This window comes from Pecten maximus, chromosome 17 (assembly GCF_902652985.1).
Source record: "Pecten maximus chromosome 17, xPecMax1.1, whole genome shotgun sequence".
Lineage (NCBI taxonomy): Eukaryota > Metazoa > Mollusca > Bivalvia > Pectinida > Pectinidae > Pecten > Pecten maximus.
Window position 1 is genome coordinate 10,244,740 of NC_047031.1, and position 21,483 is coordinate 10,266,222.

General features: G+C 37.3%; 1 protein-coding gene across 2 annotated transcripts in view; it reads right to left on the reverse strand.

The window, feature by feature from the left end:
* Positions 1-6,024: 6,024 nt before the first annotated feature.
* Positions 6,025-21,483, reverse strand: part of LOC117316022 (sarcoplasmic calcium-binding proteins I, III, and IV-like) — a 29,288-nt gene continuing 13,829 nt past the window's right edge. Inside the window, exons 4-6 of one of the 2 annotated variants that reach the window (XM_033870511.1) lie at positions 15,579-15,690; positions 14,460-14,701; positions 6,025-7,528 (exon numbers count right to left, since the gene is read on the reverse strand). In XM_033870511.1, coding sequence (XP_033726402.1) covers positions 7,286-7,528; positions 14,460-14,701; positions 15,579-15,690 — 597 coding nt within the window. In that variant the 3' untranslated portion in view covers positions 6,025-7,285. The remainder of the gene's footprint in view (positions 7,529-14,459; positions 14,702-15,578; positions 15,691-21,483) is intronic. The other variant, XM_033870512.1, reaches the window with a different exon arrangement.

The following is a 21,483-nucleotide window of genomic DNA, read 5'->3' on the forward strand; positions in this document are numbered from 1 at the left end:
TCAATTATGTATGCGGATGATACCGTTCTGATAGCAGAGTCACCTCAGTCACTCCAAGAAATGTTAAATGCATTGTATCTATATAATAATGAATGGAAATTAACTCTTAATGTTGATAAAACTAAAATCATGATATTTAGGAACGGAGGTAGACTGCGTGACAATGAAAAATGGTTTTATAATAATGTAGATATAGAAGTAGTTAATGAATTTAATTATCTTGGAATGTTGTTCAATTATAATGGAAAGTTCAAAACAAACTCAAATTCATGTTGCTAACCAAGGTAGGAAAGCTTACTTTTCCATAAATAGTAAGTTGAAAAGTCACTCATTTAATATTAAGACACAATGTTCTGTGTTTGATACATATATAAATAGTATATTAGGATATGCAAGTGAAATATGGGGGCATCATAAAGCACCAGACGTAGAAAAAGTACATACCATCTTTTGTAAAAGTTTACTTGGAGTTAATAAATCTACATGTAATGATTTTCTTTATTTGGAGTTGGGCAGATTCCCATTATATATTATCAGGAAACTAAAAATTTTTAAGTATTGGCTTAAACTGAAAAGTACTTCAAATTGTATATTAAAAGCATGTTTGGAACAGAGAATTGAGTCGAATGATGAATGGATAATTAACATTGTAAATGAACTTGATAAAGTAGGACTTTCTTATCTCTGGCATGATACTGCAACTGATTGTTATACGTATAGTGTTATAGAAAATAGAATTAAGGATGTGTATCAGCAAGAAATCATTAATAGAATTAATGCTACATCACGAGGTGTAGTATATAAACATTTAGTCGATAATTTTTGTTTACAATTTTATCTAAGTAAGCCCATTGATAGTATTTATAAAAAGTGTCTAGCTAAATTAAGACTTTCGTCACATAATTTAAATATAGAGTATGGCAGAAAACATAATGTTCCTAGGGCTAACAGATTATGCGATTGTTGTAATTTAGAGGAAATTGAAGACGAGTATCATTTTTTACTACAATGTCCATTTTACTCTGATCTTCGTCAACAATATATTAAACATTATTATTACAGAAAGCCAAGTGTTTTCAAATTAGTCAAATTATTAAGTGTGAATAATGTTAAAGAACTAAATAAAACTGGTAAATTTATCCATTTAGCTTTTAGAAAAAGGGCAGAAAAGGTTAATAGTTAAATATTATTTTGTTAAACTAATGAGATGGATAAGCTTACAATATTATGTTGAACACTCTCCGACCATGTAACTGTTTTATTGTATACCTATGCATTTCCATGTTGTTATTTTCACTTATGGGCCGATAGGTCCTTGGAATAAATTGAACTTGAACTTGAACTCTCGCTCGATCTTCTCAAGATAAAGGACGTATAAATAATTATGGGTCAAAATTGATCGAAATGTGTAAACGGAGCTCTTTATTTATCGCGAATGGACGAGTCTCGTACGACAAATACCTCGGAAAAACTACATGTAAAGACTCCAGCGTTGTTGATTACCTTATATTGATGCCAGATTTATTCCAGTTCATAAAATATTTTGAAATAATTGATTTTAACCCATTGTTTTCAGATGTGCATAATCTAATAAATTTCTCATTCGCTTTTCCGGAAAAAAAGGTTGTCCGAGATGAAGAAAGTTTTACTAATAGAGATTATGTCAGATGGGATCCCTTGAAATCGACAGATTTTACACGAGAAATTAAAAATAACTTGCATAATATTCAATGTGAATTTAAATAATGTGTTACTTAGTGATACTATCACAAGTGATCAAGTGAATGGTCTAGTGACAGACATATGTACAGTACTAACAAATAGCGCTACAAACACGATAGGTGTGACTCACCGCCATAAAACAAAGAATAAAAATATAAATAAACCTTGGTTTAACAAAGATTGTAAACTTGCCAGAAACGCCTTTAATAGATATAAAATAAGGTACAAATTTAACAAATCAACAGAAACTAAGCTCACGATGAATATAAAAGGGAGAGAATATAGAAAACAACTAAGAAAGAACTACAAAAAATATCAAGCGAAATGCGCAAAAGAATTAAGGGAGAACTCGAAACGGAACCCAAAAGAGTTCCGGAAAACGCTTAATAATTTTTCACAAAACAAGAACACGGAAACGAACATACCTATAGACGTTTTACATGATTATTTTAAAAAACTTAACACATCTGAAGAAGAAAATAATAATGTTGTAAATGAAATTGATGACCTTGATGATAACGATAATGACGTCAATAATACACTGAACCGACCAATAAACGAGCTAGAAATACAGAAAGCTATTCGATTACTAAAAAATAGCAAAGCGTCCGGCCCAGATCGTATTTTGAATGAATATTTGAAAAACTCCCCAACGGAGATGCTCCCTGTTTACTGTAAATTGTTCAATATAATTTTAGACACGGGGATTATTCCGGATAGTTGGAGTGTCGGTATCATCAAACCGATATACAAAAATAAAGGTAGTCCGGAAGACCCAGATAACTAGAGCTATCACACTGATAAGTTGTCTTGGCAAATTATTTACTTCAATAATAAATACTCGCCTTAATGAATATGAAAAACAAATTAATTTAATATCTCGAAATCAGGCAGGCTTTAGGAAAGGCCACTCAACTATAGACAACGTTTTCGTTATGCACATTCTCATATCTATATATCTTTCAAGTGGAAAAAAATTATACTGTACCTTTATAGACTTTAAAAAGGCGTTTGATACTGTATGGAGAGCAGGCCTTTGGCAAAAATTACATAACAGTAATGTAAATGGTAAATGTTTCAAAGTTATTTTTAACATGTATAATAATATTAAATCATGTGTTCAAATCAATTCCAAAACGTCTGATTTCTTCCCCTGCTTAATTGGAGTCAGACAAGGGGAAAACTTATCTCCCTTTCTTTTTTCTGTATTTCTTAATGACATTGAAAGTTATTTTGCCTCTTTAGGTAGTCACCCACTTGAAACTGTACGGGATAAGCTTTTTAATGAACTGCATATTTTTGTTGAAATTTTTGTGATTTTATATTCTGATGATACTGTGTTATTCTCAGAAAGTCCAGAAGGTTTGCAAAGTGCTTTAAATGTATTTCAGCTTTATTGTGAAACTTGGAAGCTTAAAATTAATGTAAATAAAACAAAAGTTATGGTATTTTGTAAGAAAAAAAGCAAACAACATCAGGTATTTTTATTGCAAAATGAAACTTTAGAAAATGTAGATAATTTCACTTACTCAGGAATTACGTTTAATTACAATGGCAATTTTGTCAACGCGAGACGTAGACTGATCGATCAGGCACACAAGTCAATATTTTCTATATATAAAAAAATCAGGAATCTTTCTCTTCCGATAGATATACAATTAAAACTTTTTGATTCTTTAGTAGAGCCGATCCTATTGTATGGGTCAGAGGTATGGGGATTCGAAAATTTGAAAATGACTGAGCAGGTTCACCTTAAGTTTTGCAAAAGAATTCTGAAAGTGAGGTCTACTACCGCAAATTTTATGATTTATGGTGAGCTAGGTCGTGTGCCGTTAGAAATAAATGTTAAATTAAGATTAGTATGTTTTTGGAATAGACTGCTAAGCAATGATAATAAACTAAGTAGCATTTTATTACAATTAGCCTTACAATTGCAAAATGACGCTAGTTTTTTCTTTTAAATGGATTAAATGTTTACAAAATATTTTTAACGAAACTGGATTTTCTTTTATATTCGATAATAAAATACAGATGCCTGATAATTTCTACAAAGATGTTTTGAAACAACGTCTGATTGATCAGTTTATACAAAGATGGTTTTCCGACTGTGCTAACTCATCTCGTGGACAATTCTACTCTGTATTCAAAACAGAATTTTGTATAGAAAAATATTTACTAAATCTGTCAGAACATGCCAGAATACAAATAACAAAACTGCGCACTTCGAATTTTAAATTCCCAATAGAAACGGGTAGATGGTATAATATTTCTAGAGAGAATCGTTTATGTAATTTATGCGCGGAAAGTATTGGCGACGAATTTCATTACTTGTTTGTATGCAACAATATTGCTTTATCTTCCCTAAGAAACAAATATATACCTCGCTATTATTATACAAACCCAAATATCGATAAGTTAAAAGGTTTTTTTATCAATATGCAACCAACAAGTTCTGACAGGTTTATCTATTTTCCTAACCAAAATGTCTCCTCTTTTGTAATTAATTCTTGTGCAAATGTTTATCTGTTCTGATTTAAATATTAAGCTATTTATATGTATACATTTATAAACATAGTGTAGATTTATAAGAATGAGTTATATGTAGGTGCGTGTGCGAGCGCGTGTCTAAATTGTATAACGTATGCATTGTGTGTGTGTGTGGCTGGTGTTATTATATACACACATGTACATGTAACTGTTATTACCAAATTTAACTGTCCATTCTGTCAAATGTATTTGTATGCCTCCTCATGTTACACATATCTTATGTGTCTGAGTGTTGAATAAAATCTTGAATCTTGGTTAAGTGTGTCGGCCATCTTTATATCAAACAAGAGGCACATAGGCCCTGTATCGCTCAACTGGTTTATTTGAGAACAAAAAATAATGTTCATGTTATATTAGTTAATGTCTAACAATGCTACATTGTATATGTATGATTATGGGGTGGGGATCTCAACTGCTTCAAAGATATAACCTAGAAACGAAGACTCAACATGATTGTGTGTGAAGAAACCCAAAGTCCCTTAGGGTGGGAAAAGACCCCTGGGCTTATTTTTACATCAGGATTGTGTTCATCACTTGATCTTAATAGTTTCAAAAATGCAAGAAGTCCTTTATAGCAATATAGTCAAATTGATCCCTTTTGCCCCGCCCTTGAGGCCTATTGGGGGATCAGCCCATCATTTGTATAAATTTGAATCCAAGCCACCTACGGATGCTTCCTACCAAATTTGGTTACATTCTGATCAGTGGTTCAGAAGAAGAAGAATGTGAGCTAAGAATGAATTTATCTAACACTGACATCTCATGAATGATCTTTAATAGCGGTTTTGATAACATAAACATAACGTCACCATTCATTGTTAAACAAAACGAAAATCGTTCAAAAGACCTTTAGGTCCGAGACCTGGAAATAACATGAACATCATGTGTTAACATCCAAGAATAGTAAATGAGTTTTGAAATATTCGAATTTTCTTCACATTTGAAAAAAAAAAATACTCCTGTAAAGTGAGCGGGATGTATTTCATAATTGCCAACTCCACAACCTTGAATATTAGCTGGGTCAGTCTGTGAGCTATGTCACTGGAAAAGCGTGTGTTTGCACGTGTTAACTGTCCCCAGGCAGTGTGTGCAGTCTTTCACCTTCAGTATAGTTATCTTATGCCCACTTTGGGAAAAACATGGAGGATATATACCGCCTCTTTTCACTGAAATATTATGTAAGATATAAAAAACGATTTTAATATTTCAAAACTCAGTTTCAATTCTTGGACGTTAACACGTCATGTTCATGTTATTTCCACAAATTGTATTGAATTAGGGAGAGGTGTGTCCGACTATTCCTTGGACCTTAAGATAGGTATTAAAGTTAGATAGGTATTTAGGTTTTTTCAATGTTTATTGTTTAACAATGAATGATGCTATGAATATTTTTGTTATTAAAACAGTAATTACAGATAATTTATGGCATATTATTGTTGTATAAATGCATTTTTGATATATTGCGTGATATCAGTTCACTTTTCCAAGATGGCCGACATACTAAACCTTTAATAATATTAGTCCCTTCACTGCACTCTGGTACTGCTTGATCCCATATAAACTCAGCAAATCACATTTGCGAAATATGCCCAGAAATATCAGAATCAAAACCAAATTGATATCTGGAGAGTGGGATTGCTCTCTGAAAGTCTGATCTATAAAAAAAAAACCCTTTTCAGACCGCAAATAAACAAATATAAGTTTGCACAGTTATGGCGCGATGACAATAAGCTACAAAAGACAACTCACATGTCATTTAAATGTTAAACTTTTTTATTTCGATATTCTACATAATATGCCTTCCGACACAAACAAGTTTACTAGGGGTTCAACTTCAAAAGGCAAGGTCACGAGTTATACAGTGACGTTTTATGTGATCAAAAGGGCCGCAAAATTATAAAATTACAATTCGGCCCTAAAAGAATGCATGCTATCGCTCGTCATTTGTACACACGTGACTCCATTCGCCTTTTGTGTATCATTATTTACAGAACATTGTTTACAGTATAGACTCGTGTGTCGCTATAACGTAAAACCAAGTTTTTACAGCCGCTTTAACATGGCGTACAGTTAAATCATTTCAATCTTCAAATTCTGCCAATATCACTGTGAACTGGTTCACCGATAGTAGTTTGGTTCGATAAGATACATTTATTTACCGTCACATACAATGAACAAGGAACATTAGCACTGTAGCTGACGTGATTGTATACCCACTATCAGTTACCATTACTTCAATGACAGAAATAAAACGTTATAATGTGAAATGTAATAAATTGCCGAAAACCGAATACACATGTATACAGGATCTAACACGAGTTACACATCAGATTAATAAAACTAGTACCTTAATTTAGGGTTTAAACGATTTTCCTATTAGCTAAGATGAAAAAAGGTGACGAGATTCATATTTAAAAAAAGAAGATCTGTTTCACATTATGCGTCACATGTTTGACCCCAAACTTTATTTACTTATGTATACAGCAATTTACATAATTATTTCTGAATTCATTATTTCTGCCTTTTTCACTTGATAACATAATCCAACACTGGACATAGGACTACTTGCAAATTGAAAGTTCACAAACGAAAATATGACATGGATGTAACATCTAAATAAAAAGACGATTATGCGATAATAATCCCACCCTCTCTCTTTCTCCCTCTCTCGTTCTCCCCTTTTCATCCTCTCTCCCTCTTTTCCCTCTCCTTCTCTCTCTTCCTTATCTCTCCTTCTTTCTTCCCTGCGCGTTCTTCACAGACATAGTCAAATAAAAGGATAAACATGTAATTTTGGTGATAAGATATGCTCATTCCTGTTCGAATCAAATCTACATTGACTCAGATTGATGACAATATGGTAACTTGGACTACTATACACACCACCTATATACCAACCACTATATGTTACGTACACGACTCGTAACGTGTCCCTATACTGACCTCTTCACTCCTACAGTAAGTAGTCAATAACTATGTACAATGGTCAATTTACATGTATTTTCAAAATTCAGTTTTACTCTTTCCGGTATGAGCGTAAAGGAGCTCTGATTGCGTCACTTTGTCTCCGTGGGAATTTTGTCGTCGCTTGCGTCCCGACATCCTCTTTTGGTGGACCGGAAATAAGATCCGACTGATCTGCAACAGAGTGTTCAAAGCAGCCGAAGATGTACCGACCAGGTCCATATTTTGTCCGTCCCAAAAGGAAGTTGGCAAATATCTGTTCATATCCCTCCAGGGTCAGCGGATATCGTCCGTACTGAAATGTAAATTAGAAATGATCAATTTACGTTTTTAAGAATATATACAGCATATATTTAATTTTACTTTACGGGGATTAACACCTCCGTGATCATATGAGTTCGAATATCAAGGACACACACCAAGAGGGAAAACAAGTCTTAATATAAAGTCTCGAAGTAATATATTTTGTATTAGTTTAAGTTTTGACTATCAGGTATTAGTTAAGTTTTGACTATCAGGTATTAGTTTAGGTTTGACTGTCAGGTATTACCTTAGTTTTGGCTATCAGGTATTACCTTAGTTTTGACTATCAGGTATTACCTTAGTTTTGACTATCAGGTATTAGTTTAAGTTTTGACTATCAAGTATTAGTTTTAGTTTTGGCTGTCAGGTATTAGTTTAGTTTTGACTATCAGGTATTACCTTAGTTTTGGCTGTCAGGTATTAGTTTTAGTTTTGACTATCAGGTATTAGTTTAAGTTTTGACTATCAGGTATTACCTTAGTTTTGACTATCAGATATTAGTTTAAGTTTTGACTATCAGATATTAGTTTAAGTTTTGACTATCAGGTATTACCTTAGTTTTGGCTATCAGGTATTAGTTTAAGTTTTGACCATCAGGTATTAGTTTTAGTTTTGGCTGTCAGGTATTAGTTTAGTTTTGACTATCAGGTATTACCTTAGTTTTGACTATCAGGTATTACCTTAGTTTTGACTATCAGGAATTACCTTAGTTTTGGCTATCAGGTATTACCTTAGTTTTGGCTATCAGGTATTACCTTAGTTTTGACTATCAGGTATTACCTTAGTTTTGACTATCAGGTATTAGTTTAAGTTTTGACTATCAGGTATTAGTTTAAGTTTTGACTATCAGGTATTAGTTTAGTTTTGGCTATCAGGTATTAGTTTAGTTTTGGCTATCAGGTATTAGTTTAAGTTTTGACTATCAGGTATTAGTTTTAGTTTTGACTATCAGGTATTACCTTAGTTTTGACTATCAGGTATTAGTTTTAGTTTTGGCTGTCAGGTATTAGTTTAAGTTTTGACTATCAGGTATTAGTTTTAGTTTTGACTATCAGGTATAAGTTTTAGTTTTGGCTATCAGGTATTAGTTTAGTTTTGACTATCAGGTATTAGTTTAAGTTTTGACTATCAGGTATTAGTTTTAGTTTTGACTGTCAGGTATTAGTTTAGGTTTGACTGTCAGGTATTAGTTTTAGTTTTGACTATCAGGTATTACCTTAGTTTTGACTATCAGGTATTAGTTTTAGTTTTGGCTGTCAGGTATTAGTTTAAGTTTTGGCTGTCAGGTATAAGTTTTAGGTTTGACTGTCAGGTATTAGTTTTAGTTTTGACTATCAGGTATTAGTTTAGTTTTGACTATCAGGTATTAGTTTAGTTTTGACTATCAGGTATTACCTTAGTTTTGACTATCAGGTATTACCTTAGTTTTGACTATCAGGTATAAGTTTTAGTTTTGGCTGTCAGGTATTAGTTTAGTTTGACTATCAGGTATTACCTTAGTTTTGACTATCAGGTATTACCTTAGTTTTGACTATCAGGTATTAGTTTTAGTTTTGGCTATCAGGTATTAGTTTTAGTTTTGACTATCAGGTATAAGTTTTAGTTTTGGCTGTCAGGTATTAGTTTTAGTTTTGACTGTCAGGTATTAGTTTAAGTTTTGGCTGTCAGGTATTAGTTTAGTTTTGACTATCAGGTATTAGTTTAGTTTTGACTATCAGGTATTAGTTTTAGTTTTGACTATCAGGTATTAGTTTAGGTTTGACTGTCAGGTATTAGTTTTAGTTTTGACTATCAGGTATTACCTTAGTTTTGGCTGTCAGGTATTAGTTTAAGTTTTGGCTATCAGGTATTACCTTAGTTTTGACTATCAGGTATTAGTTTCAGTTTTGACTATCAGGTATTAGTTTAGGTTTGACTGTCAGGTATTAGTTTTAGTTTTGACTATCAGGTATTACCTTAGTTTTGACTATCAGGTATTACCTTAGTTTTGACTATCAGGAATTACCTTCGTTTTGGCTATCAGGTATTACCTTAGTTTTGACTATCAGATATTAGTTTATGTTTTGACTATCAGGTATTACCTTCGTTTTGGCTATCAGGTATTACCTTAGTTTTGACTATCAGGTATTACCTTAGTTTTGGCTATCAGGTATTACCTTAGTTTTGACTATCAGGAATTACCTTAGTTTTGACTATCAGATATTAGTTTAAGTTTTGACTATCAGGTATTACCTTCGTTTTGGCTATCAGGTATTACCTTAGTTTTGACTATCAGGTATTACCTTAGTTTTGGCTATCAGGTATTACCTTAGTTTTGACTATCAGGAATTACCTTAGTTTTGGCTATCAGGTATTACCTTAGTTTTGACTATCAGGTATTACCTTAGTTTTGACTATCAGGTATTACCTTAGTTTTGACTATCAGATATTAGTTTAAGTTTTGACTATCAGGTATTAGTTTAAGTTTTGACTATCAGGTATTACCTTAGTTTTGAGTATCAGGTATTACCTTAGTTTTGGCTATCAGATATTAGTTTAAGTTTTGACTATCAGGTATTAGTTTAAGTTTTGACTGTCAGGTATTACCTTAGTTTTGACTATCAGGTATTACCTTAGTTTTGGCTATCAGATATTAGTTTAAGTTTTGACTATCAGATATTAGTTTAAGTTTTGACTATCAGGTATTAGTTTAAGTTTTGACTATCAGGTATTAGTTTAAGTTTTGACTATCAGGTATTAGTTTAGTTTTGGCTATCAGGTATTACCTTAGTTTTGGCTATCAGGTATTACCTTAGTTTTGACTATCAGGTATTACCTTAGTTTTGGCTATCAGGTATTAGTTAAGTTTTGACTATCAGGTATTAGTTTAGGTTTGACTGTCAGGTATTAGTTTAAGTTTTGACTATCAGGTATTAGTTTAAGTTTTGACTATCAGGTATTAGTTTAATTTTGGCTATCAGGTATTACCTTAGTTTTGACTATCAGGTATTACCTTAGTTTTGACTATCGGGTATTAGTTTAAGTTTTGACTATCAGGTATTAGTTTAAGTTTTGACTATCAGGTATTAGTTTAAGTTTTGACTATCAGGTATTACCTTAGTTTTGGCTATCAGATATTAGTTTAAGTTTTGACTATCAGGTATTAGTTTAAGTTTTGACTATCAGGTATTAGTTTAGTTTTGGCTATCAGGTATAACCTTAGTTTTGGCTATCAGGTATTACCTTAGTTTTGGCTATCAGGTATTAGTTTAGTTTTGACTATCAGGTATTAGTTAAGTTTTGACTATCAGGTATTAGTTTAGGTTTGACTATCAGGTATTAGTTTAAGTTTTGACTATCAGGTATTAGTTTAGTTTTGGCTATCAGGTATTACCTTAGTTTTGACTATCAGGTATTACCTTAGTTTTGACTATCGGGTATTAGTTTAAGTTTGACTATCAGGTATTAGTTTAAGTTTTGACTATCAGGTATTAGTTTAAGTTTTGACTATCAGGTATTAGTTTAGTTTTGGCTATCAGGTATTAAATTTAGTTTTGGCTGTCAGGTATTAGTTTTGACTATCAGGTATTACCTTAGTTTTGGCTATCAGGTATTAACTTTAGTTTTGGCTGTCAGGTATTAGTTTAGTTTTGGCTATCAGGTATAACCTTAGTTTTGGCTATCAGGTATTACCTTAGTTTTGGCTATCAGGTATTAGTTTAGTTTTGACTATCAGGTATTAGTTAAGTTTTGACTATCAGGTATTAGTTTAGGTTTGACTATCAGGTATTAGTTTAAGTTTTGACTATCAGGTATTAGTTTAGTTTTGGCTATCAGGTATTACCTTAGTTTTGACTATCAGGTATTACCTTAGTTTTGACTATCGGGTATTAGTTTAAGTTTTGACTATCAGGTATTAGTTTAAGTTTTGACTATCAGGTATTAGTTTAAGTTTTGACTATCAGGTATTAGTTTAGTTTTGGCTATCAGGTATTAAATTTAGTTTTGGCTGTCAGGTATTAGTTTTGACTATCAGGTATTACCTTAGTTTTGGCTATCAGGTATTAACTTTAGTTTTGGCTGTCAGGTATTAGTTTAAGTTTTGACTATCAGGTATTATCTTAGTTTTGGCTGTCAGGTATTACCTTAGTTTTGACTATGACGAAGAGCTATATGCAAATCTAAAATTTCCCCATTGTCGTTTATAAGCAGTGTTCTGATTGGTCAAATTAGAAAAAGTGATTTTTTTTCAATAGTGATTTCACATTTATAGAATGAATAATTTTCGATATATCACTGGTAAAAAAGAAATAAATTGTAGTGATCTATTATGTTGTTGATGGCAAATGTAATGAAATATAATGTTTAATGATCAGAATTACTACAACTGTCTTCTTTAGAATTAATACTAGTATTTGTAAGACAAGAAAGAACAATGCTTATTTAGTGTAAAAGGAATATATAGTGCATCAAAAGTTATTCAAAGTTTTGTAATAGATTTTGTACCTCCTGCCATTCCCACATCAAATTAATTTTTGTTTCTATTTCGGAGTGACAGAAACTACACATAGAAGTTACTACTATACCATGTCTTAATAAATTAGCTTGTGTTGTAAGGATATACCAGTTGTATGAATACTGAAGTCATTTAAGATAATTATTGCTGTATCTTTTTAATTAACCAGTAGGTTCATTATCTGTTTTGTTCAGAAAATTATTTTCTAAATTAGAATCGCTAATACTTCGTAGTATTAAACTGGTGGGTATTTTTGGGGTAATCACAAACATTAAGTGGTAAACTGGTGGGGTATTGTGGGGTAGTCTCTAATATTTAGTGGTAAACTGGTGGGGTATTTTGGGGGTAGTCTCTAATATTTAGTGGTAAACTGGTGAGGTATTGTGGGATAGTCTCTAATATTTATTGGTAAACTGGTGGGGTATTTTGGGATAGTCTCTAATATTTAGTGGTAAACTGGTGGGTATTGTGGGATAGTCTCTAATATTTAGTGGTAAACTGGTGGGGTATTTTGGGGTAGTCTCTAATATTTAGTGGTAAACTGGTGAGGTATTGTGGGATAGTCTCTAATATTTAGTGGTAAACTGGTGGGGTATTTGGGGTAGTCTCTAATATTTAGTGGTAAACTGGTGGGTATTTTGGGGTAGTCTCTAATATTTAGTGGTAAACTGGTGGGGTATTTTGGGGTAGTCTCTAATATTTAGTGGTAAACTGGTGGGTATTGTGGGATAGTCTCTAATATTTAGTGGTAAACTGGTGAGATATTGTGGGATAGTCTCTAATATTTAGTGGTAAACTGGTGGGGTATTGTGGGATAGTCTCTAATATTTAGTGGTAAACTGGTGGGGTATTGTGGGGTAGTCTCTAATATTTAATGGTAAACTGGTGGGTATTGTGGGGTAGTCTCTAATATTTAGTGGTAAACTGGTGGGTATTGTGGGATAGTCTCTAATATTTAGTGGTAAACTGGTGGGTATTGTGGGATAGTCTCTAATATTTAGTGGTAAACTGGTGGGTATTGTGGGATAGTCTCTAATATTTAGTGGTAAACTGGTGGGGTATTGTGGGATAGTTTCTAATATTTAGTGGTAAACTGGTGGGGTATTTTGGGGTAGTCTCTAATATTTAGTGGTAAACTGGTGGGGTATTTTGGGATAGTCTCTAATATTTAGTGGTAAACTGGTGGGGTATTTTGGGGTAGTCTCTAATATTGAGTGGTAAACTTGTGGGGTATTGTGGGATAGTCTCTAATATTTAGTGGTAAACTGGTGGGGTATTGTGGGGTAGTCTCTAACATTTAGTAGTAAACTGGTGGGGTATTGTGGGGTAGTCTTTAATATTTAGTAGTAAACTGGTGGGGGTATTGTGGGGTAGTCTCTAATATTTAGTGGTAAACTGGTGGGGTATTGTGGGATAGTCTCTAATATTTAGTGGTAAACTGGTGGGTATTGTGGGATAGTCTTTAATATTTAGTGGTAAACTGGTGGGGTATTGTGGGATAGTCTCTAATATTTAGTGGTAAACTGGTGAGGTATTGTGGGATAGTCTCTAATATTTATTGGTAAACTGGTGGGGTATTTTGGGATAGTCTCTAATATTTAGTGGTAAACTGGTGGGTATTGTGGGATAGTCTCTAATATTTAGTGGTAAACTGGTGGGGTATTTTGGGGTAGTCTCTAATATTTAGTGGTAAACTGGTGGGGTATTTTGTGGTAGTCTCTAATATTTAGTGGTAAACTGGTGGGGTATTGTGGGATAGTCTCTAATATTTAGTGGTAAACTGGTGGGTATTGTGGGATAGTCTCTAATATTTAGTGGTAAACTGGTGAGGTATTGTGGGGTAGTCTCTAATATTTAGTGGTAAACTGGTGGGTATTGTGGGATAGTCTCTAATATTTAGTGGTAAACTGGTGGGTATTGTGGGATAGTCTCTAATATTTAGTGGTAAACTGGTGAGGTATTGTGGGGTAGTCTCTAATATTTAGTGGTAAACTGGTGGGTATTGTGGGGTAGTCTCTAATATTTAGTGGTAAACTGGTGGGTATTGTGGGATAGTCTCTAATATTTAGTGGTAAACTGGTGAGGTATTTTGGGGTAGTCTCTAATATTTAGTAGTAAACTGGTGGGGTATTTTGGGGTAGTCTCTAATATTTAATGGTAAACTGGTGGGGTATTGTGGGATAGTCTCCAATATTTAGTGGTAAACTGGTGAGGTATTGTGGGGTAAAAGGTCTGGCAAACATTTTCGAAATACATGTAGTACTCATGACTGGTATGGCGCGAAGAAACCTTTTCGTCAAATTATGGACATACTAACTTTGTGAAACACGAATATAGCATAACCAAAAAACCAAGACCAATGGCAAAACAGAGTTTAAAATTTTATACACTTCCTGGAACAAGAAATCAACAAATAAGCGACACTTACGTCCGTCATCTCGTTGAAAGCTTGGTTTGCTAATGCTCCAGCTTCATCCGTAGGAATCTTTACAAACGACTCGTAGAATTCACGGATCTCCTGGGCGTCCAGCTTACCGTCATCTTTGGTATCCATGACTCGGAACAATGACCTCGGAAGTAGGCGGAGCCAAATTGGAAAATTATGCATTCCCATACATCCGGGTATCATGTGTTCCCATAGCGACATCCATGCATCAAGACCAATCAGATCTTAAAGGAAAAATAGCGCTTTTTGATAGACAGAAACATAGGTTAAATTTCGTCAGGTCACACTATTAGTTAATACAATGCGTCTCTGTTCGCTTTAGCCATAAACCAGTACAAAGAATGTATAAAAGATCCACTATTACCACCTTTAAAAACAAATTGGAGACCAAACTAGATGTATGTTGGTAAAGAAACTTCATGATCACCACCATCATCTCTTTAAGAAATTGTAACTGTGGATGCCCGTACACAGGAAATTGGTACTAAGGAGAGGGAGAAGGAACGGAACATTGGTAGGTTTTGCAAAAATTTGCAGTACAGTGTATTTTCATGCATTAACCGTTAATAAGTATTGTCCATTAAAAACCTATTACATCTGCTGTACTAAGACCCCATAACAAAACCTAAAAGTAACTAAAACATGCTGTCTGGTCACAATCACAGCGATAGTTGAAGGTGAAATATGGTAATGATGATTAACTTCCCCTGGTTACATTTTTCATGTTATTTGAATGTATTATGGTGTACATCCCCGACGGATTTGTTGTCATGAATGCTTTGCAAGAACGAAAAATATGATCAGATGTACGAGGGATTGATTGTATGGTACGTTAATGAGAGCAATTGGACATAGACATGCACGTGTATGACACCAGCCAATCGTACAACATGGACATTATCGTCAGAAGAATTTCAGATATTCTTAGATAAATTCGTCTTCTACCGTCGCTGTGAGTACGTTACTAGATAACATGTGTTAATTATATATACGTTTCTAGTCCTTGCATCCTTGGTATGGATTTCTGTGTAAATCTTTAGAATTACGGGTCTGTTAAGTCGTTCACACTGTTTCTGTACCTGACTAGATATGTTTCTGTACCTGATTTGATATCTGTTTTTTCGTGTAACACCTCGAAGAATGTCGTATGTACCTCGTACAGTTCCACGGCAGGTGCCGAGTGCTCTTCCCATCCCGTATACTCAAGGATTTTCTGAAAAGAATAAAAACAATTTCCATCGTATAATTATTCTGTTGTATCGTTGAGGTATACACAAAAGGTCCATGGGCCTGAAGTCATCGGAGTTGTGATACCAGTATATAAACGAGAGGTCCGTGGGCCCTAAGTCACTGAGTTGTGATACCAGTATATAAACGAGAGGTCCGTGGGCCTGAAGTCACTGAGTTGTGATACCAGTATATAAACGAGAGGTCCGTGGGCCTGAATTCATCTGAGTTGTGATACCAGTATATAAACGAGAGGTCCGTGGGCCCTAAGTCACTGAGTTGTGATACCAGTATATAAACAAGAGGTCCGTGGGCCCTAAGTCACTGAGTTGTGATACCAGTATATAAACGAGATCTCCGTGGGCCCTAAGTCACTGAGTTGTGATACCAGTATATAAACGAGAGGTCCGTGGGCCCTAAGCCACTGAGCTGTGATACCAGTATATAAACGAGAGGTCCGTGGGCCTGAATTCATCTGAGTTGTGATACCAGTATATAAACGAGAGGTCCGTGGGCCCTAAGTCACTGAGTTGTGATACCAGTATATAAACGAGAGGTCCGTGGGCCCTAAGTCACTGAGTTGTGATACCAGTATATAAACGAGATCTCCGTGGGCCCTATGGGCCAAAAAAAAGGGGTTGTGGGGCCCCAAGCCCCTGAGTGTGATACCCTATATAAACGAGAGGGTGGGCAGGCTTAGTGTATACCTATTAAAAAAGGGGGTGTAGTCAAGGGGTACCAGACTAAGGGGTGTGGCCCTTAAGGTGGGTTTCCCGTAATAAACGGGGTCGGGGCCTAAGGTTTTGGGAAATACGGGGTCCGGGGCCCCAAGCACTGATGTATACCAGAAAAGGGGGGGATAAGTCATGGTTTGATAGAAAAAAGGGGGGGGAATCAGAGTGTATACCATAAAAAAGAGAGGTCCGGGGCCCAGGTTACCGTATAAAAGAGGGCCGGGGCCTAGTTAAAATTTTATACCAGAAAAGAGAGGCCGGGGGCCCCCTTTTCATTTGGGTTTATAAAAAAAGGGGCCGATTATTTGGGGTTTTAACCAGAAAAACGGGGTGTCCGGGTTTAGTTGGGGTGTACCAGTTTTAAAAAGGGGGTCGGGCCCAATAGATTGGGATTAAAGAGTTGGCCCAGTTTAGGGTACCGTTAAACGAGAGGTTCCGTGGGCCTTTAAAAGGGTTGGATAAAGGGGCCAGGGGTTTGGGCCTAAAGAGGGGGGGGTAAGATTAAGAAAAAGGGGGCCCCAAGTCATGGTGATACAGTTTAAACAAGGCCGGGGCCAAACTGGTTGAACCAGTTAAAAGGTCGGAAGGGCGGTGGCCAGTAATAAAGGATCCGGGAAATCGTGCCAAAAAGAGTTGGGGGCCAAATATAAAGTTTAACCAAATAAGAGGGGGCCGGGCCCTAAACCGAGTTGGTACCAATATAAGAGGTTGGGTTTAACCTGAGGTGTGTCCTAAACAGAGGGGGGTTTATTGGTTGTGGCCCAAACGGGGTTGGGGCCAAAGAGGTGTGGCCAGTATAAAAGGGGGGGGTTTAAAAGGGGTGGGGCCAAAAAAGAGTTGGGCCATAAACGGTTGGCCTATAAGGAACCGGGAAAAAACCCTGGCCCCTAAAAGTTCCTAGTTTGAGTTAAAAGTAAAAAAAGAGGGTGGGCCAAGAAAGGGTGGAAAAATTAAAAAAGGGGTGGGCCCCAAATAGGGGTTTTAAAAAAAAACGGGTCCGGGCCAATACGAGTGTTTTATACATAACGGAGGTCCGGGCCTTAAAGAGTGTGATCCCTTTAAAAAGAGCCGGGGCCAGACGGGGTTAAAGTTTAAAAACCGTGGTGAAGGTAAATTAAACGAGAGGGTCCGTGGGCCTAGCCCTAGGCCGGAATAAAAGAGCGGGGCCTAAGTAAGCTGTGAACCAGAAAAAGAGAGGCGTGGCCAGTCCAAGGTGTACGTTAAAGAGGCGTATACCTGGTTGGGGAAAATTAAACGGGGGTTTCCTAAAGGGGGTCGTTTAAAAAAAGTTTGGCCTAATTTACGGGTGGGGCCTAAAAAGGTGGTCCCTAATTTAAGATTGGGACCGGGAAAAAGGGGGGGCCTGTTAAGGGAAACGGGGGCCGTGGGCCCAGTTAACAGTTTAACAGAGGGGGTCCGATTTACAGTTTAAAAGGTTTAACAGAGGTGTGAACAAATTAAAAAATGGGGCTGGAAGTCAAAGTTTAAAATAAAGGGGTCCCTGGCCCAACTGTGTGTAACAAAAAAAGGGGGGGCCCCAAACAAGTGAGTTGTATACGTAATTTAAAAAGGGGGTCCGTGGGCCCCAGGTTGTTAACCCGTATAAAAAAGGGGGCCGGGGCCCCGTTTTGAACATTATAAACGGGGGGGGCCAAGTCATGTTGGAAAATATTAAACGAGGTCGTGGGCCCAATTCACGTTGTCCGTAAAAACGAGAGGTCGTGGGCCCAAGTTGATGGATAAAAGAGCCGGGGCCCCGTTTTTTTAAACCCGTTATAAAACGGAAACCGGGGGGCCCCAAGCCTGAGTTTTGATAATATAAAAACGGGGGCCGGGGCCCCAGTTGTATACAAATATAAAGACGGGTGGGCCCTTTTTTTGGTTAAATAAAGAGAGGGTGGGCTAACCTGAGTTGTACCAGATTAAACGGGTGGGCCGAAGTATATAAGATTAAAAAAGCCGGGGCCCTAGCACTGAGTTGTGATTAAAATATATAAAAGAGGCCCGGGGGGAAGCAAGGTTGATACCAGATATAACGAGAGGTCGTGGGCCAACCGGTTAAAGATTAAAAGGGAGGGGCCGGCCGGAGTACTAAATATAAACGAGAGGTCCGTGGGCCCTAAGTCACTGAGTTGTGATACCAGTATATAAACGAGAGGTCCGTGGGCCCTAAGTCACTGAGTTGTGATACCAGTATATAAACGAGAGGTCCGTGGGCCCTAAGTCACTGAGTTGTGATACCAGTATATAAACGAGAGGTCCGTGGGCCCTAAGTCACTGAGTTGTGATACCAGTATATAAACGAGAGGTCCGTGGGCCCTAAGTCACTGAGTTGTGATACCAGTATATAAACGAGAGGTCCGTGGGCCCTAAGTCACTGAGTTGTGATACCAGTATATAAACGAGAGGTCCGTGGGCCCTAAGTCACTGAGTTGTGATACCAGTATATAAACGAGAGGTCCGTGGGCCCTAAGTCACTGAGTTGTGATACCAGTATATAAACGAGAGGTCCGTGGGCCCTAAGTCACTGAGTTGTGATACCAGTATATAACGAGAGGTCCGTGGGCCCTAAGTCACTGAGTTGTGATACCAGTATATAAACGAGAGGTCCGTGGGCCCTAAGTCACTGAGTTGTGATACCAGTATATAAACGAGAGGTCCGTGGGCCCTAAGTCACTGAGTTGTGATACCAGTATATAAACGAGAGGTCCGTGGGCCCTAAGTCACTGAGTTGTGATACCAGTATATAAACGAGAGGTCCGTGGGCCCTAAGTCACTGAGTTGTGATACCAGTATATAAACGAGAGGTCCGTGGGCCCTAAGTCACTGAGTTGTGATACCAGTATATAAACGAGAGGTCCGTGGGCCCTAAGTCACTGAGTTGTGATACCAGTATATAAACGAGAGGTCCGTGGGCCCTAAGTCACTGAGTTGTGATACCAGTATATAAACGAGAGGTCCGTGGGCCCTAAGTCACTGAGTTGTGATACCAGTATATAAACGAGAGGTCCGTGGGCCCTAAGTCACTGAGTTGTGATACCAGTATATAAACGAGAGGTCCGTGGGCCCTAAGTCACTGAGTTGTGATACCAGTATATAAACGAGAGGTCCGTGGGCTCTAAGTCACTGAGTTGTGATACCAGTATATAAACGAGAGGTCCGTGGGCCCTAAGTCACTGAGTTGTGATACCAGTATATAAACGAGAGGTCCGTGGGCCCTAAGTCACTGAGTTGTGATACCAGTATATAAACGAGAGGTCCGTGGGCCCTAAGTCACTGAGTTGTGATACCAGTATATAAACGAGAGGTCCGTGGGCCCTAAGTCACTGAGTTGTGATACCAGTATATAAACGAGAGGTCCGTGGGCCCTGAAGTCATCTGAGTTGTGATACCAGTATATAAACGAGAGGTCCGTGGGCCCTAAGTCACTGAGTTGTGATACCAGTATATAAACGAGAGGTCCGTGGGCCCTAAGTCACTGAGTTGTGATACCAGTATATAAACGAGAGGTCCGTGGGCCCTAAGTCACTGAGTTGTGATACCAGTATATAAACGAGAGGTCCGTGGGCCCTAAGTCACTGAGTTGTGATACCAGTATATAAACGAGAGGTCCGTGGGCCCTAAGTCACTGAGTTGTGATACCAGTATATAAACGAGAGGTCCGTGGGCCCTAAGTCACTGAGTTGTGATACCAGTATATAAACGAGAGGTCCGTGGGCCCTAAGTCACTGAGTTGTGATACCAGTATATAAACGAGAGGTCCGTGGGCTCTAAGTCACTGAGTTGTGATACCAGTATATAAACGAGAGGTCCGTGGCCTGAAGTCACTGAGTTGTGATACCAGTATATAAACGAGAGGTCCGTGGGCCTGAATTCATCTGAGTTGTGATACCAGTATATAAACGAGAGGTCCGTGGGCCCTAAGTCACTGAGTTGTGATACCAGTATATAAACGAGAGGTCCGTGGGCCCTAAGTCACTGAGTTGTGATACCAGTATATAAACGAGAGGTCCGTGGGCCCTAAGTCACTGAGTTGTGATACCAGTATATAAACGAGAGGTCCGTGGGCCCTAAGTCCACTGAGTTGTGATACCAGTATATAAACGAGAGGTCCGTGGGCCCTAAGTCACTGAGTTGTGATACCAGTATATAAACGAGAGGTCCGTGGGCCCTAAGTCACTGAGTTGTGATACCAGTATATAAACGAGAGGTCCGTGGGCCCTAAGTCACTGAGTTGTGATACCAGTATATAAACGAGATCTCCGTGGGCCCTAAGTCACTGAGTTGTGATACCAGTATATAAACGAGAGGTCCGTGGGCCCTAAGTCACTGAGCTGTGATACCAGTATATAAACGAGAGGTCCGTGGGCCCTAAGTCACTGAGTTGTGATACCAGTATATAAACGAGAGGTCCGTGGGCCCTAAGTCACTGAGTTGTGATACCAGTATATAAACGAGAGGTCCGTGGGCCCTAAGTCACTGAGTTGTGATACCAGTATATAAACGAGAGGTCCGTGGGCCCTAAGTCACTGAGTTGTGATACCAGTATATAAACGAGATCTCCGTGGGCCCTAAGTCACTGAGTTGTGATACCAGTATATAAACGAGAGGTCCGTGGGCCCTAAGTCACTGAGTTGTGATACCAGTATATAAACGAGAGGTCCGTGGGCCTGAATTCATCTGAGTTGTGATACCAGTATATAAACGAGAGGTCCGTGGGCCCTAAGTCACTGAGTTGTGATACCAGTATATAAACGAGAGGTCCGTGGGCCCTAAGTCACTGAGTTGTGATACCAGTATATAAACGAGAGGTCCGTGGGCCTGAATTCATCTGAGTTGTGATACCAGTATATAAACGAGAGGTCCGTGGGCCCTAAGTCACTGAGTTGTGATACCAGTATATAAACGAGAGGTCCGTGGGCCCTAAGTCACTGAGTTGTGATACCAGTATATAAACGAGAGGTCCGTGGGCCCTAAGTCACTGAGTTGTGATACCAGTATATAAACGAGAGGTCCGTGGGCCCTAAGTCACTGAGTTGTGATAC